Below are 18,026 nucleotides of genomic sequence, written 5' to 3'. Positions count from 1 at the left end.
AAAAAAGAAAAAATAACCGGGGACTACCTATTACCATGGTTGATAGACCACTGTACTACTTCTTTTATTCCTAGGAATGAGTGCTACAAATAACTTGAGAATTATTTGCAATAATTAATCTAAATATTTTACTTATCAAGCTTTTTGAGAGAAATTTGCTGACCTTTTAATTAACTACTTGTCTCCCTTAATATAATGCTAGTTGATAGCTAACAAATTTAATTCTCTTAAATAAATGAACTATAAATGCTAGGAATGGTCCTTTTTTGACCATCTTTATTAAGCAAACACAGAGATGTGTTACAGTAGACTTGATTAGCAGCAGTGGAGTCTTCAGAGAGTATCAAATTGAAATGTGTACCAGAAAAAGTTAAATCAAATGGTTTTACCTGCTGGGTCCCTGATTGGTTCCCAGTGCAAGTCATTATCTTTCTCCCTGATCCATCCACAAAGTCCATGGTCAAAATTACAACTGTGTACCAGAATACCTACAAGAACATAACCAGAAAAATGAATAGATCAGAAAATGAACAAAAAACAACAAATGAATCTGTGAACTAAGTATCTGTACAACAAGTGTTCTCTCCTATCCATATAACCAGAGCTTCCTTCCACGAGACCAAAGGGAAATTACATTAATCCTTTCTCAGCACAATAGTGCACATACGCTCATCTGCAAAAATAGAACATACAAGTATTGCCAAATTATGACTTCGTTACATCATCATTTATAAAATATGATTTCCTTTTCACAGTTTAAGAACTACTTTAATGTATTTTTAAAAAATAAAATGATGATTCATAATTATTTTGCTCAACTAACTACAAAGGAAATTTGAGTCATTAAAGAAAAAAGGTGTAATTTTCCCAAATGGTCCAAACAATCTACATTTATAAGTTATTTTCATGAAAAAAGAAACAGTAAAATGTCATTATAATGGCACTAAGAGTGTAAGTGTCACCTGGATCATCCTTTGCTTCATCATCTGCACTGACTCCTCTTTCTATTTCAAATATTTCAAACAAGTCATTTGAAGGTTGCCGTGGAACTGCAAGAGAAAGATTTTGAGTTTATTTTGTGTGTGTGTGGAGGGTGGGGGGTATTGATAAAGAGGCATTACCTTTAACAAGGGCAGGAGGAAAAGACCTAATCATTTTATTCATCTGGATGAATCCAAATATTTAATTACATCTCACATGAAGATTCATGAGGTTTGTTCTGCAGTGATTTATACTGCAACAGTGCTCTGGGTACATTTTTTAAAAAATGATTTTCAAAAGTCTCTACAACTTAAGAAAAATAACTTAAAAAGTCTTCATCTGGAAAATACATTTTAGTAGAGCAACTGTTCATCTCTATTAAATTCTAAAATTTATCTCTATGAGAGATACATTATTATGATCTTTAAATTAAGGTTGTTTTAACAGAAAACACCTATGACGGAAGTAAAGGGTTTGGTTTCTAATCACAGCATCTGCTCCTGCCCCCAATGAATGCTGCACATCGTTGTACTCTAATATACATTTCCTACCATAGCCTCCCTTGCTTAAACAGGTTCTCTGGCTCCTTTAAGATCAAATTCAAACTTCTTGGGGCAGTGTTTACAATCTGCTCCACCAAAATACACAATGCTATCCAAACATGCCATTCATTTTCACGTCTCAGACCCAGTGCTCTCTTTCCTGCTAATTAAACTACCAAAAATTTCCTTTTCCTTCAAGGCTCAGCATGAAAGTATCACCGCCTTTGTGGAAATTTTCATGCCCCAAGCAGAATCAAATTCTTCCCTCTTGTACCTCAAGAGTTCATGTTTATAAGCCCCTATTACATGCTTTCATAAAAAATTGCGGCTATTTACACACACGTGTCTGTCCCTCTGCTAGTCTCTGAGGTCCTGGAGGGCATCAATCATGTCTTATTCGGGTGGCATTTCCAGGGCTTGACCTGGTGACAGGCACTCAGTAAGTGTTTTTACTGAGTGAATGCAAAGATCCTATTAGAACCCCATGTAGTTTAATAACATTTTTCCTCAAAGGACACAGTGGGACAAAACATAAGAATTTACTTTAAAAAGTAATTGAGGGCCGGACGTGGTGGCTCAAGCCTGTAATCCCAGCACTTTGGGAGGCCGAGGCGGGTGGATCACGAGGTCGAGAGATCGAGACCATCCTGGTCAACATGGTGAAACCCCGTCTCTACTAAAAACACAAAAAATTAGCTGGGCATGGTGGTACGTGCCTGCAATCCCAGCTACTCAGGAGGCTGAGGCAGGAGAATTGCTTGAACCCAGGAGGCGGAGGTTGCGGTGAGCCGAGATTGCGCCATTGCACTCCAGCCTGGGTAACAAGAGTGAAACTCCGTCTCAAAAAAAAAAAAAAAAAAAAAAGTAATTGATTCCTTTAAATCATTGATTTATTTATTCAATCACTATATATTTGATTGCCAAGCAGATGTCAACCACTGTGGCAGCCACTGAGGAGACAGGGTGAATGGAGTAGACAAGACTGAAGATGTGAATCTTAACAAGTCTTGAATTATAAGGGGAGAAGCAGAAGTTAAATATGGAGATAAACAAGTGCTGTAATTTGAGATTTTCATGAGGGTTAGGAAGGAAGACATCACAGAGAGTAACTGGTAGGGAAATGCATGCGAATGTTGGTGGTGGTGAGGGGAGTTCTTGGTCAAAGGCCAGGGAATACTCCCTTCTCTTTGCCAGAACTTCAATTAATTAGCTTTATGTTTATAAGGCAGGGAGTAGGAGATGTAGAACACTATGAAACAGACATCACTCAAAGTGGTTCTTTTTTTAATGATGCTCCTATTATTTTTAGCAAAAATTCTTAAATTTAAGTAATAATCCCATAATATTTGCACAAGTTGTTTTTAGCTTACTGATCCTGAATTTTTTCCTTTTTGTTTCAAACGTTAAAATAGTGAAGCCCCTTGCCCTCTTACAATCCATACTCAAAATATTGCTCCCCAGCTGGGCAGCAATGAAAGAAGAGAAGCACTAGGGACACAGCTGACTGTGGGTGCCTGGGGGGTGAGGCAATCCCCTTCCCTCTTTTATAGCCCAGATGACTGACAGCAATGACATCCAATTACACTTTCCTTATTTGTTGCTCTGAGAAGGGGAGTGCCTCTGTTACTTACCAGAATTATTACAGAATTGTAGACAAGCATGCTTTCTTTCTCACAACAGACAAAGTTATAAAAATCCAATAGAACAATCATGTTTTTTTGTCCTCTTCTCTTGTTTTCACTTACATAAATCATCTCCAAAATGGAATAGGCTCAACTCTTAAAATACCATACTGCAGAGGCATTATGACAGTTTTTCAGGCTCCCCCCTTTTTTCCCTTCCAGATGAAGGATGGTCAAATGGCAAATTGAGTCTTGATGTAAAGGTTTGCTGACACAGGGAGCCTGTTTTACAAAGGGAGATCAAGAGGTCCTTTCTGAGGAAGCACAATTTAAACTGAAAGGGGAAGGATGAAACTTTCCAAGCAACAAGCATAGCATTGGGGTAAGGGAAGAAAGAGGGTTTCAGGCAGAAAAAATCCAAAGAAAGTGCTTGGAAAATTTAGAGAAAGGAGTTCACAATGGGTGGAGGATGTTGAGAAATGAAGAAAGCTGCATGAAGAAAGAAAGAGATTAGATCATACAGTTAGAAAATGGCAACACAAAGAATTAGTCACGTAACACCTTGTAAAATGTCAGCAGATGGTTTATTAATATTTTATGCACTTGGTTTCCAAGAACCATTTAATTTAGCAGCAGACGATCATGTACACCTTCATTACAATCCACTGGGAAACATTCCAAGGAATTTAGAGACCGGAAGTGCTCAGCAGCTACTGGTTCTTACAATTGTGTGTGCTCTACTATATAACTATACCAAATTATTTAATTTTCCTTCCTCACACATACCAGTACGGGATTACTAAAAGCATCTGACTGAAGTGTCAAGAGAAGAAACACTTCCTACTCCCTGACATACTTTACAGTTTATGTGAAAATATTAATTGAATAAGTAGCAGAACAAATCATTCAAGCAGTATTATGTTATCATTCCAACCATGTACAAGAAAAACAAACCAAATAAAAGGACTAGAGGAAAGAGGGATAAATATACCAATATGCTAATATGCTAATAGTGGTAATCTAAGTATTAGAAATGAAAATGATGGTTTTTTTTTCATTTGTGTTGGTTTTCTTTTTGTAATTCTACGTTTTGGGGATTGTAAAAAAAAAACAAAAACCTAAATATGAATTAAAAACATACAAAAAACATCTAAAGAAAAGAGGGTTCTGTTAGATCACATGTAAATAGCAATTACATGTCAGTTATTTTTATTTTGGTTACCCAAATAGAAATTAGAATAGTCTTGACACTTGTTGAATGCAAGGCTATGAAATTGAAATATGTTTGTAAAATTCAAACATTTTATTTGATTCAAGAGAACTATTGTGATCAATGTAGAAAATGTTAATTAAAATGAATGACTAGCCTTGCCCAAAAATGAAGTATAACCAGGATGGACACTGATACATGATTTTTCCGATTATTCTTTCCCTGATTGATACTTCAGCTAATATTCAACTTAAATACACAACATACCTATTTTATAAAAACAAACACATAACTGTTATTCTCTGTAGCTGGGCCATTAATTCTTAGAATTAGAATGCTATAAATTTAGAAACTAAAAAAGAATCAGAGAAGAGCTAGGAATACAATTCCTCCACCATCTGTCCTGCATCCTTCTATTCCATCCACTCATTTATGCAATCAATCAAGAAACTGAGCATCAGCTATATACAAAGCATGGGCTAGAAGCTTGTTATAAAGCCATGAGCATACTCTTGCCTTCACTGGATCTACATTCTAAAAGTGAAGGCAGAGTTTTAAAAATGTCCCCTTAAATAAGTAGAGGATGCTACAATGAGTATGGGAGTAGGGAGTGGGGGATTGGCTAAGCTAGGCTGGGGAGGATACATGTCATGAAAATCTCTGAGAAGTGATGCTTTCTTTATGACGTGAGAAGTCCTATGAGCTATGGCTCTGGAGAATGAAAAGACAGGGGACTGAAACATCAGAATGACTGTAGACCTTACATGGTGCGAAAGGCAGGGTGCAGGAAGAAGGGCACCAAATGGAACTGGAGACAGAGGCAGACTGTGCAGGTGGAAACTGGCAGCCTCTGAAGGATTTTAACAGAAAAGTGCCAAGATCAGGTTTGCATGTTGAAATGACCATTCTGGTAGCAGCTTCGAGAATGAACAGGAAGGAGAGAGTAGGTGTCATAGGGCAACTATGACTAAAATTAACATCAAACATGAATGTTCATATACTTTTAGAAAATATCCCCAGAATCTTTTGACCATTGGTCCATGTTTTACCCACCAAAAGACATGTCTTGCCTGTTGCTTCTTACAGCCTTCTGCATAAACTAAAAGAAAGGGAATGTACAGGTACTGAAGCAGGTGACAGCTGGATAAAGGCGTGGTTTGACTGGGCTGAGAAGCATAGTAGTTTCTAATCGCTGCTGCATCCTGGAGTCAGAGATGAAATCAGCCACAAAAAGGAACAGGAAAGTTCTCGTAAGAAATGCTGGCCACGGACTTTCTATTAAATATGTATTTTCCCCAGGGATGTGATACTATATAACCTGTGTTCACAAATGAGGTTTCCCAAATAGCCAACTGTGTATTTTTACCCAGAACACATTAAGAGTAAGCACAGAGAAGTAAATGTAAATATTATCATATACACCTCCCACTGCTCAACTTCTTGCCAAGAGTAACTACGGCAAATGTAAGCATTCTTTAGCAAACGTAGGTTTGCAATTTCTCTTTCTGTTCCATAGGAAACAAGGGGGTTCCTATGGCATTACCCAGGCCAGTTCTGGCATATGTTGTTGGACTAAATGACTGAAGATAATACTGTCTTACAATTACTTTTATGCTTAGGAATTTAGTTCATTGAAGAGAATGGTACACATGTAATTATCCTAATATTCTAAAGGCTGTTTCTGGTGGCAAAACCTAGAGACTTCTGGAGACACAGATTGTAGGGTGGGGATGAATGACACGGGTTTTATGAGATGATCTCTCCTTTCCCCCATTCTCTTTCCAGATGTAGGACATATGCATCATCATTTTAAGTGATCGGGGGAAAAGCAAGTAAGAGGGCTGGAAATGAGTTTCTGAAATTTCTTTAACCATGTTAGAGAAAAGTTTTAGCCATCTATTCATTATAAGCCAAAAGCAAAGGGTTGTTGGACTCACAGAAATAAGACCTTGTTTGTCAAAGCTTTCATCCCATAGGAAGAATCTACAAAGTTCCAAAGACACTTTTGGGCTGAGAGTAAAGAACAAAATTGGAAAAAATATTAAATCTCTGGTGAAAGGTGGAGCACAGACACAGCTAATCAACAATGAGCCCAAGTTTTATGACACACCTATTTCCCCTTTATGTATTATAGGAATCTTTAATAAAGTTTTAGAAAAACTCAGAGGTACTTATTGGAGACACGTTAATTTTTTTTTTTTTTTTTTTTTTTTTTTTTTTTTTTTTTTTTTTTTTGAGACTGAGTCTTGCTCTGTTGCTTAGGCTGGAGTGCAGTGGCTCAATCTTGGCTCACTGCAACCTCTGCCTCCTGGGTTCAAGTGATTCTCCTGCCTCAGCCTCCCAAGTAGCTGAGATTCCAGGTGTGCACCACCACACCTGGCTAATTTTTGTATTTTTAGTAGAGACGGGGTTTCATTGTGTTGGCCAGGCTGGTCTTGAACATCTGACCTTGTGATCCACCTTTCTGGGCCTCCCCTCCTCCTCTCTTCTAAGCCAAAGGGAACCATGAGGGTTGGGCTCTGCCAGGACTGAGTCCTTCACACCAGAATTCAAGTGGTAAGTAGACTCTGGTAAAGGCTGCTTGGACTGAGTGCAGCATAAACACCTTACAGGGTGAGCAAAGCCCACGAGCTGCTGGGGACAGGTGTCAATGCACTGAAGCCAACAAAATCTATTTATACAAAGAATAGCAGCTTTTATCCCACAGGATGTCTGAACTAAAATAGGGTCTGAACTAAAATAACATAGAATGCTTATTTAAGATGTAGATTCCTAAATCCTTATGGCACATTTACTAAATCAGACTTTCTGGGGCAACTATTTCTCAGTCTTTTATTGATTGATTGATTGATTGGAGACAGAGTCTCGCTCTGTCACCCAGGATGCACTCATCAGACCCAAAATGTAAGTTTCCCATCTAGTCAGATTCATCTCTGAAAAGACTACTGCCATTATTTTCACAGTAAAGAAGTTGAGATGATGTTGTCTCTATTTTGAAATCACAACTGTCTAACAATACTATAAACACCTAAACAAAACACAATATTCTAAATATTTGTTAATAATAAATAAAATAGCAAGTTTCTACTTTCATTTTCTCTGTGCACATAACCACTCACATTTGCAAACCAATTTGTTTCAAAAGAATCTAGTTAAAAATAACATTAAAATTGTAACGAACCATAATAAGAAGCATCAGAAACATATAAACTCAGAATCAGAAAACAACATAGGCTGTCTTTTTAAGAATTAAGTAGGAAATGTTATCATTACTATATAAATGAATTTAACATCAACAGAAGCAGTAATAGCTAATATGTATTAAGTTATCATGATGTGCCAAGCACTATGGTAAGAATTTTACAGGTACCCTTGCATCTAATTTTCACAACAGCCCAATGAGGTAGATTACTATTACTAACCCTGACTTACAGATGAGAAAACAAAGGTATAGAAAAATTTAGTGATATGCCCCAAATTACAGACTGGCAATGAGCAGGATACTTGTAATTATAACTCTATTGACAAATGTGCATGTAACTTAAAAAAAAATCTGATTCTGACTTTGTTCACAATCACCTATACTTTTTGGAGATAATGATTTTTTTCTTTACTATATACCGTAGGATCTAATTAAAATATAAATCAAAAATCTTGAAAACTTTCAGAATTCACAGCACCAGATCCTGACCTGTGAGCAGTGACAATTCACTCCTTCAAAATGCTAGCAGAAATTAAATTTTCAAGGAGATGTGAGGCATCTTGTCAGGGTCTCTGCAGGCCTTACTGTTTACTAGAAAGCAAACTAGTTTGAAGACCTTTTCACCCCTCAGGAGAAGCAATCTTTTTACTCATCACTACACAGAATCAGAAAGACCATAATATTTCCATGACTAAGAACAGTGTGATTGAACTAGCCACAGATTCTGTAAAATCTGTAGAAGAGAGATGAGGGGAAAAACCTCAGGACAACATGCAGCAATCAGTAAAAGAAAACAATTTTCTTCTTACTGCTTGGTACTTAGAATTGCAGCACATTCTCAGGTAGTGTAGTAACAGCAACAGTGACGATGGTTCTCTGATATGGCCACTCATAAGAGCACCTGATACATATTAATAATATTATGTTCATAAAATAATATTATCTGGCTTCTATTAATGCCTTTTCTCTTTATTTTATATGAGTCAGATAGACATATGTCTAGGCACAATTGCTATATTTTAAATATACAACATTTGGCTAGTTCTGACTTCATCCAGAATAGTTCTGCTGAGTTGGAGCTGCCATTATGCTTTAGACAGAGCCCTGCTGTCCAAAGTGGGGACTGCAAATCAGAAGCATTACCTGTGAGTTTGTTAGAAATGCAGAGTCTCAGGTCCTACTCTAGACACACTGAGTCAGTCTTCATTTTAACGAGATCCCCTTGTAATTTGTGTACATATTAAAGACTGAGAACGGCCAGGCACAGTGCCTCATGCCTATAATCTCAGCACTTTGGTAGGCTGAGGCAGGTGGACAGCTTGAGGCCAGGAGTTCAAGACCAGCCTGGGCAACATAGCAAAACCCCATCTCTATTAAAATTACAAAAGTTAGCTGGGTATGGTAGTGCATGCCTGCAATCCTAGCTACTCGGGAGGCTGAGGCATGATAATCACTTAGGTTTCAGTGAGCCGAGATTGTGCCACTGCACTCCAGTCTGGGTAACAGAGTAAGACTCTGTCTCAAAAAAAAAAAAAAAAAAAAAAAAAAAAAAAAAAAAAAAAAAAAAACAACTAAACTAAACTAAAATAAAAATAAAATAAATTAATTAAAATAAATAAAGGCTAAGAGGTATTTTCCCCAGTAAGTCTGATTTAGTAAATGTGTCTTAAGGATTAGGAATCTACATCTTAAATAAGCATCCTATGGTATTTTAATTAAAATGGACTTCTGACAATAATGGGGGAAAAAATTTGTTTCCTGGTCCAAGTGATGTCATATTCCCTCTCGTAATCCAAATTTCCTAGCTAAAATCGAACATATTTGTCACATTCGATTGTAAAGGAAATTTTGAAAGGTTAAAAATAGAAATTAATAAAATAGTTCAATGAATTTTTAAAAATCATTATGTCTAAAATGAGATGAACATGATTAGGAATCAGAATCCTCACTTTCCTGCTAAGAGTGGGGTTGCATTACTCTGCCCCCTCTCCGAAGGAATTATTGCTATAATGAATTGCTTTCATCAATTACCATTATCAAAAAGAATGAAAATCACCCAAAATATCATAAATTGTATATATCCATGGTTACTATTTTGGTCTTTTTTCTTCCAGACTTTTATATACATCCAGACATATACAGACATGTATTTTATATCTAATTGGAGTCAAAGGGCATGTACAGTTTTGTACTTTACAGTTAACCTTTTTGTAACATGGATATTTTCCCAAAAACATTATGGTTAATAGTTGTATAAGATTTCATTACATATTGCTAGACCAGAAAGCATGTCCACCTAAATTCCTTTACTTTGGGTTCTGCAGAAAGTTTTTCCAATTTTCTTTGCTCTGGTATAGCTCCAACCCCTCTGACACCAGATTTTTGTCCTTGGAAAGTGACTTTTTAACAATCCCCTGCAGCAAACCTATGATGTCCATACAGGCATACCACCACTTACAGCTGCTTTTCTGGCTAAATTTGTGTAGCACCTTTCTGCCCTCCCCAATCCGAGACCAACCCATTAGTCTCAAAAACCAGGCAATGAAAGCTAATTAGTGAGGGATGTTGGGTTTTGTGGAGTGTGGTCTCCATACTTCTTAGTCTAGCCCACCCTGATCTAACGTTGATTCCAATAAACTCTAAACCCAAGATTCAAATAATCCCATGGTTAAAATAACTTGGGAAAAGATACACTATATGCCTCTCTTAGAGATTTACAATATTGTTAGTACATTAAAGTAGTGAGAAGTCTTACTGTTAACAAACTGACTTAACTTGGCTAAACCTAGGATTTCTCAAATACATTTGACCTTAGAACTTTTTAAAGCATACAATTGCATAATAATTTAGAGAAATAATAATCTGTAAAACACACTTTGAGAAGCACAAGTCTGTCTCATTAATGAAAGAACAAGAATTTTATGCTATATCAAATAACTTTAGTGTTGCTCAAGTCATACCTACAGAATTAGCCCTGTAAATACATCTTATTATATTTCTAGTCATATAATCTAAAAAACCCTAGGGACCCTCAAGCTAAAATTATTTTTAGGCTGGGTGCAATGGTTCATGCCTAGAATCTCAGCACTTGGGCAGGCTAAGGTGGGAGAATTGCTCGAGCTCAGGAGCTGGAAACCAGCCTGGGAAACGTAGTAAGACCTCATATCCACAAAAAATAAAAATAAATAGCTACCCAGCTACTTGGGAGGCTGAGGCTGGAGGATCACTTGAGCCTGAGAGACTGAAGCTGCAGCAGCCTGAGTGACAGAGTGAGACCCTGTCTCAAAAAAATTATTTTAAAAATGTGTTTAATATTTCATATCACACATAAGAAGTTACATCCTTAATCACATATTAAATTCTCACTATCAAGGTTATTTATAGTAATAAATAAAACACGGTAATCTTTTACATTTCATAGTAATTCAGAATTCACAAATACTTTCCCTTGTATTAGCTCTGATTTTTGAAGCTACTCTATCAGAAGGAAAGCTAGGAATATTCCCTCCATTTTACAGATGAAAAAATTGAGATGGAAAGCACAGTAACTAGTCCAAAGTCACGTACCTCATAAATACTAGAGGTGAAAATCAAGACTAGGTTTTCTGATTCAGTATAATATTCTATCTTTAGTAGTAGTTAAAATCCTCAGTTCCAAATGTTTCAATGCTATTTTCGTATTCCTTTTCTATGCCTTTCACTACTTCTCAGCATCATGCTTAAAATTTAGAAGTATATTAGACTTTGAATTTCCTAGAGAATGTTTATTTTCAATGGCTATAATAACCTGTATCAGGATAAGGAAAAAAACCATAATTTGAGTTAACTTACTTTGATTATTTGGAGAAGGAATATCAGAACCAACAAGTAAAATGTAGCTAGTCAAGCATATGAAGGATTATTTAGAATGAAAAAAATTAAATCCAATATAAAATTCCATTTCATTCCATTCGACAAATAATTTTTAGTGCCCACTATGTGACCATTTGAGAAAAACACATCTGGAGATTAAATAGCTGTCCATAAATCTCTACTTTCCAATAGAGGGAAATGATTTAGATTATAAAACATATTAAAAGAAATCCCCATGATCAGTATTGGGTCAGATTTGACTATTATCTATCTTTGGCTCCATCATTTGTGACAGATTTGGAAAATGAAGAATGTTCAAAGTGCCAGCCAAAAAGTTGCTAAATGGGCTGAAAAACAGCATTTCTAAGAGAAGATTAATAAAATATAAATTACTGGACCCAATGAAGAAAGAGAGAGTCATTTCCTGAAAGTGTTCTTTTGAGTACATGGAGTATGGGATCTGGAGACAATGAACAACTGTGTCCATTAACCCTAAGTATCTTCCAATGTTAAAAAGGTATAAAATGTAGTTTCATAAATTTAGGTTAAATATAAGGAAGAATGCTCCAATGATGGGATGAGTTAGTAAAAGGGACCGCAGTCACCTTTAGAGATGGTGGATATGATTGGGAGGATTTAACAAAGACCTCATAAGGATCTCACACTTGGATAATTAATGTTAGTTTAGATGAAAATTTTTAGGCCCCAAATTAAAATACCAAAAGTCCATTATAACTACCATATCTAACCAACTGCTTGAAGTTTAAATAACTTTTCTGTTTTGTACCCCTTTCTTTTGGAAGTATAAAATGAACAAAAACTCCAGTGTCAATGGTACTTTAATACTTATAGGAAACATTGTTTTAAGGCATAGGAAGGTACAATAACATGCCAACGATCACAGACTGCCTACAAGCACAATACTTTTAATTATAACTCTATAGACAAATGTACACATAACTTTAACAAAATCTGATTTCTAATTTTGGTCATATTTGCCAACAGTTCAATTTATACTTTCTTTTTTTTTTTTTTTTTTTTGAGACGGAGTTTCGCTCTTGTTACCCAGGCTGGAGTGCAATGGCGCGATCTCGGCTCACTGCAACCTCCGCCTCCTGGGTTCAGGCAATTCTCCTGCCTCAGCCTCCTGAGTAGCTGAAATTACAAGCACGCGCCACCATGCCCAGCTAATTTTTTGTGTTTTTAGTAGAGACAGGGTTTCTCTACTAACAGACCATCCTGTTGACCAGGATGGTCTCGATCTCTTGACCTCGTGATCCACCCGCCTAGGCCTCCCAAAGTGCTGGGATTACAGGTTTGAGCCACCGTGCCCGGCCTCAATTTATACTTTCTAGAGAGAATTACTTTTTTCTTTAATAGCCATCACAGGATCCAATTAAAATATAAATAAAAATTTGTCTGAAATCTTTCTAGCATTAAAAAATTTGTGTAAGCTAGTAAATATATGCTGTGAGACATAACCTCTGAGTTAATATCATTTTCCTTTCATTAACATTGATATGTTCATGGTAAAAACATTAGAGAAACATCAATTTGTTTTACTTCTTCAGTGTGTACTATATAGTATATGTACCTGATTGATTTTCTAAAATCTAAAAAATGCTGCATTCTACAAGTCATTTGGATAAAGGATTTTAGACCTGTACTCCAGGGGAAAGATGACTTGGGCCAGGGTGGTAGCATTGGACATGGTGAAACACAGTTACATTTAAATATAATTTGAAGGTAGAGTTAATAGGATTTCCTTACAGATTGGATGTATGTATGAAAAGAGTAATTAAGGAGGAATCCACATTAGCAACAGGTGATGGAGGTCCCATTACCTGGGATAAGAAAGGCTGAGAGTAGAGCACTTTTAAGAGACAAAGAGGAACAATTCTGTATGTGTTGAGTTTGAGACATCTATTTTCATCCAACCGGATAGGTTAAGCAGTCAGCTGATATACAGGTCTAGAGTTTGGGGAGAAGTTTGTGCTGATGATGTGTTCTTGCTATGATTTTTTTTCTTCCTTGATTTTCTTTTAGAATATTTTTACAGTCTGTTCTCAGGGGGACAATGCACAATTACTATAAGGAAGAGCTCTGCTTCACAACCTCTTCCATTAAAAGAAATCTTTCATATCTCATAAATATATTCGGTTATTATTTGTCAACTAAAAATTAAAATTTAAAAATATCTTTCAGTGTAAAGAAAAACACAGTTAAAGTCGAGGGCTATGTGGAGGAGACTGCCAAATCGTGGCCATAATTAACATCAACTAAACATCTATGAAATGAGGTGAGCTAAATTCTATTCTCAGATCTGTGGAGAATAAGGACAATTTAAGAAGTTATAACAGAAGTGAAGAAAATATTCAGTAAAGTAATGGTGAACTGAATTGTGCTCAGGTTCGTTTCTGTTTTCACAATGAATAGACACTAGTTATTTGTCCTAAATTCAAAACGTGGAGCCCTTGCCTTATTTAGAATATATGCTATAATCCCTGAATAGCAAGGTAAAAAGCTTCTAAAGCATTCTCACATATGCTGGACTTAATAAGCAGTTAAGATGATGAAGATGAAATGAGAGTGGAATTTAATTTTTGGCAGGAGTTTCTAAAGTCAGCAATGCTATCTGTGGCATGCAACAGCCTTGGAACTGGATCAAGACAATCCTTTCCCAGGGCATGCCTTTAAGATCACACTCTCTAACAATGAATGCTCCCAGACATCATTGGAACTCTGTATTTCCCCAATTTTATCATATTAAATTTTATTGGTGAACTTCAGTGTCATTTTAAATTCATATATGCATTGGCATAGAGAGGAATACTGGAAATAAAGAGAAACATTTTAAAAAGAAAATATTTTTTAAAATTCTCAGAAAGATACATTCTTTCACCATAATGAAAAATTATTTAGCATATCATCTTACACTAAATAGCCTAATTTCCCTGTTATCTTAAGGCAGCAAAATAATATAATATAAATACCATAATTACTTAAGCACTCATAAATAAAAATCCCATTGTATGATCACAATGAGATGAGAATTTAAAAAGGAATACTAGAAAAAGACAGTATCTGAGATGAAGAGAGGGAGTGAGGAGAAAATTATAAAAATATAAAATTCAAAAGATAGTTATGCACATATAAGATGTATATTTTGAGCTACAGTCTAATTTCTCTAAAAATTGTATCAATTATCCAAAACATACATGACTACATCAGAATTAGAGAATCTCAATCTTTCTTTAAATGGACAATTACCTAGAGGAGAAAATTTAATTGAGAGTCACATACAAGCAAAATGCAGCTCTAATTTCCAGTTTATTTATTATTTTATTTATTTATGTATTCATTTTTTGAGACAGGGTCCCGCTCTGTCACCCAGGCTGCAGTGTAGTGGTGCAGTCATAGCTCACTGCAGCCTCAACCTCCCAAGCTTATGCCCAAGTGTTTGGTCTGCCTCAGCCTCCCAGAGTTCTGAGATCACAGGTGTGAGCTGCCACATCAGGTTTATTTTCCTTTTTAAATACTAATATTAATGTTGGTATTTTTTTAACATGGTAAAAAGTTATAAAGGTATTCAATATAAAAGGCATACAATTTAGCTTCAAAATGGAGAAACAGGAAAAGGAATAAAATAAACTAGTAGTGTATAAAGGAGAAGAGGAGATAGGAGTGGTGAATGCAAAGGTAACCAAGAATAAGCAAAGTTACACAAGACAAACAGATAAATACAGGGAACAGATAAACATTAGAAAATCCAAATTTTGGTCTGGTAAAAGTAACAACCTTTTTCTCCTTCAAAACTTGCTTCTCTTCCTGTGTCCTCTGTCTCCATTAGTGGCACTACCTTTTGCCTAGTCACCTGCTAAGAATCTGGGAGTCTTTGATCTAATCCAGGCCCACTGTAGGCCTAACCACCAATTCACAGCAATTCAAGAGGTAGCTGTCCAGCTTCTCTCATCTGTCCCTGACATGACCCTCCAATTTACTAGCACCCTACTGCCTGTTACACGGCTTCCTACTTCTTTGTGTTTGTTGTGCTGTCCCCGTTAACTAAAATATATCCCTTTCATCGTCCACCTTGCCCCATTTCACTCAGGAAGCCCTCCCTGAATATTCCCTGCCCAAAGACTGAAAAGATATCCCTTCATGCTACTCCTATAGTGTCCTACACAGATCTCTTTCACTAATATAATACCATTGATATCTTCTGAGTAACCATCTTTCCCAACAGACTATGACCTTTTCTGTTTTATCTTTATATAATCTCAATGGCTAATAGAAGGCCTCCTTGGCACTCTAAAGACATTGAAAAATGTTCACTGACTGAATAAATGAATAAGGGTTGAATTAAAAGTAAAATAGCATGGGATATAGTTAAGTTCACCACTTCTGAGAGTTTTCAAGTAAATCTAACTATGTCAGAATTCCCATACTGGCTAAGAGCTGCCACCTACAATATGACTTTGTGATATTCCTTCCCTTGCTACACACATTCTTTCTACTTGCCCAATTAGACTGACTCTTAATGCAGCTTTTTATTATATTTGTCAACAAGGACATATGACTTTACATAGCTAGTTCTTCTTATGAGTTTCATTCTTATTCAAGGCATGGCCTGTGGTTGAAAAGTCATCATAAAGAGTCTTTTGAAAATATGCTAACATGTATTAGACTTACTGAACACGTCTCCTCTGGGTTTCTGAGGCTCTGTCTGTATCCTGTTGTCAACTGAAATCCCTTCTGGAAGTGTACTGGCAGCAGGTGCTATAGTTGTCAGTCTGGTGGTTGGCCTTTCTGGGGTTGTTCTGAGCTCTGTTGGCAGGGGTGGTGGCGGTGGTGGTGGAGTAGGACGTGGTGTTGGCTTTGGTGTAGGTCTTGTTGTTGGCTTAGAAGTGGGCTGGTTGGTAGTGATAGGAGGAATATATGGTGTCTTTGGAGGCCACCAAGTACTTCCGACATCAGGAATCCAATTACTATGTCCTCCATCACCCTTCAAAATGGTACCATTTCCCTTTGGTACATGAATTGGACCTGAAGGTTCAATCATAACTTTTGGGATATCTGCAAGAGTTAAAACTTAAATTAGTATGTAATCATCCCTCCCTAAAAAGTGAAGCATTATACTGACAGACACATAAAAACATCTCATGACAAGTAGTATCATCTTTCACATTTAGAATATTACCTACTGTAAGTCATACTATTTTCCAAATAACAAATATATGTGTGTGTGTATACATTCAACACATACATGCATATTCATATATACATATATATTCATTCTTTGGATGTATGTAACAACTATATTGGTGTTTCTATAATGAATATGTATTACTTGCAACAAAAAAAATTTTAAATATTTGTGCAGTGGAAAAGACAACCAATGAGAATTTTTAAAATGCAGAGATATTCTAAGTTTTTTTAAACATAAGAAATGCATAGTTAGAATCTATATCATATCCTGTGCTACATACATATTATAAAATTGTGTTTAGACTTGTCTAAAGACAAATACTTTTCTTATCCACACTTTATGTAAATTCAATCTGCATAAATACAGTTTGAGTAAATGTTCTACATAGCGTTTTATGGTCGGTTTTTCTTTCTCCTTACTGGTAGATACAACTTCTTTTAAAGAGACATTTTTACAGGTTGCAAAGATCATTTGTGGAATCTATTTCCTTGATAATATTCACCAAAAAGAATCAATATTTAATCTGCCTGGAATGACTGGGAATGACCATATGACCCTTTAAAAACCCTTTAATCCCCATGATTTTATGCCCCATGGTTTTCAGTCAATATTTTACTCAGAAAATTTTAAAAATTATCTTCTGTTATATGAAATGTATGTTGAACCAGGACATTTGGGGTGATTTCATGTTTATCTACTAACATAACCAGTACTCTAAATAAAACTTACAGCAAATTTAAAAGCAAAACAGTTCTGGATGTAGAGGAAATAAATATGGGAATGACTTTTTTTCTTCTTTTGAGACTGGGTCTTGCTCTCTTGCTCAAGATGGAGTGCAGTGGCATGGTCACAGCTCACCGGGCTTGTGGCAGTCTTAAGATGCCAGGCTCAAGTGATCCTACCACCTCAGCCTCCCGAGTAGTTGGGACTATAGGTATGCACCACTACACCTGGCTAATTTTAAAATTTTTTTTGTAGAGACAGGTCTCACTATGTTGCCCAGGCTGGTCTTGAAACAATTCTCCCACTGTGGCCTCCCAAAGTGCTAGGATTACAGGAATGAGCCACCATGTCTGGCCAAGAATGATTTTTCAATAGTGGAGTTAGGAGGCATAAAACAGAGGGAAAAAATGTAGAATATATACAGATTATCCCACCATCAAAATCTAATGCTAATGGCAAACATGCATTTCTGATTTTAACAAAAGCAATTTCTCAGGGAGGACTCTATAATTTCTTTTTAGCTACAGTAAAGAGACTCAAATATTCTTAAGATTATGATGTATTACTAAGTTCTCAGTTTTTAAAAATACCTGAGCAAGTGATTTTATTGTTTGTGGAAATCACAGACAAATGTAATCAATTATGACAATTATACTTCTTTGATAATCAATCTTACTCCTTATCT

At 36.1% G+C, this 18,026-nt stretch overlaps 1 protein-coding gene across 7 annotated transcripts in view; it reads right to left on the bottom strand.

Annotated features, from left to right (window-relative positions):
• The window catches only part of NPNT (nephronectin), a 78,742-nt gene that overhangs the window by 12,252 nt on the left and 48,464 nt on the right, over positions 1–18,026 (bottom strand). For all 7 annotated transcript variants that reach the window (XM_039468429.2, XM_010340092.3, XM_074396535.1 and 4 more), the window contains 3 exons: positions 16,102–16,485; positions 963–1,049; positions 390–488 (listed from right to left, as the gene is read on the bottom strand). In XM_039468429.2, the coding sequence (XP_039324363.1) occupies positions 390–488; positions 963–1,049; positions 16,102–16,485 (570 nt within the window). The remainder of the gene's footprint in view (positions 1–389; positions 489–962; positions 1,050–16,101; positions 16,486–18,026) is intronic.

This window comes from Saimiri boliviensis, chromosome 3 (assembly GCF_048565385.1).
Source record: "Saimiri boliviensis isolate mSaiBol1 chromosome 3, mSaiBol1.pri, whole genome shotgun sequence".
NCBI lineage: Eukaryota > Metazoa > Chordata > Mammalia > Primates > Cebidae > Saimiri > Saimiri boliviensis.
This window is presented reverse-complemented; position numbering and strand designations above follow the sequence as displayed.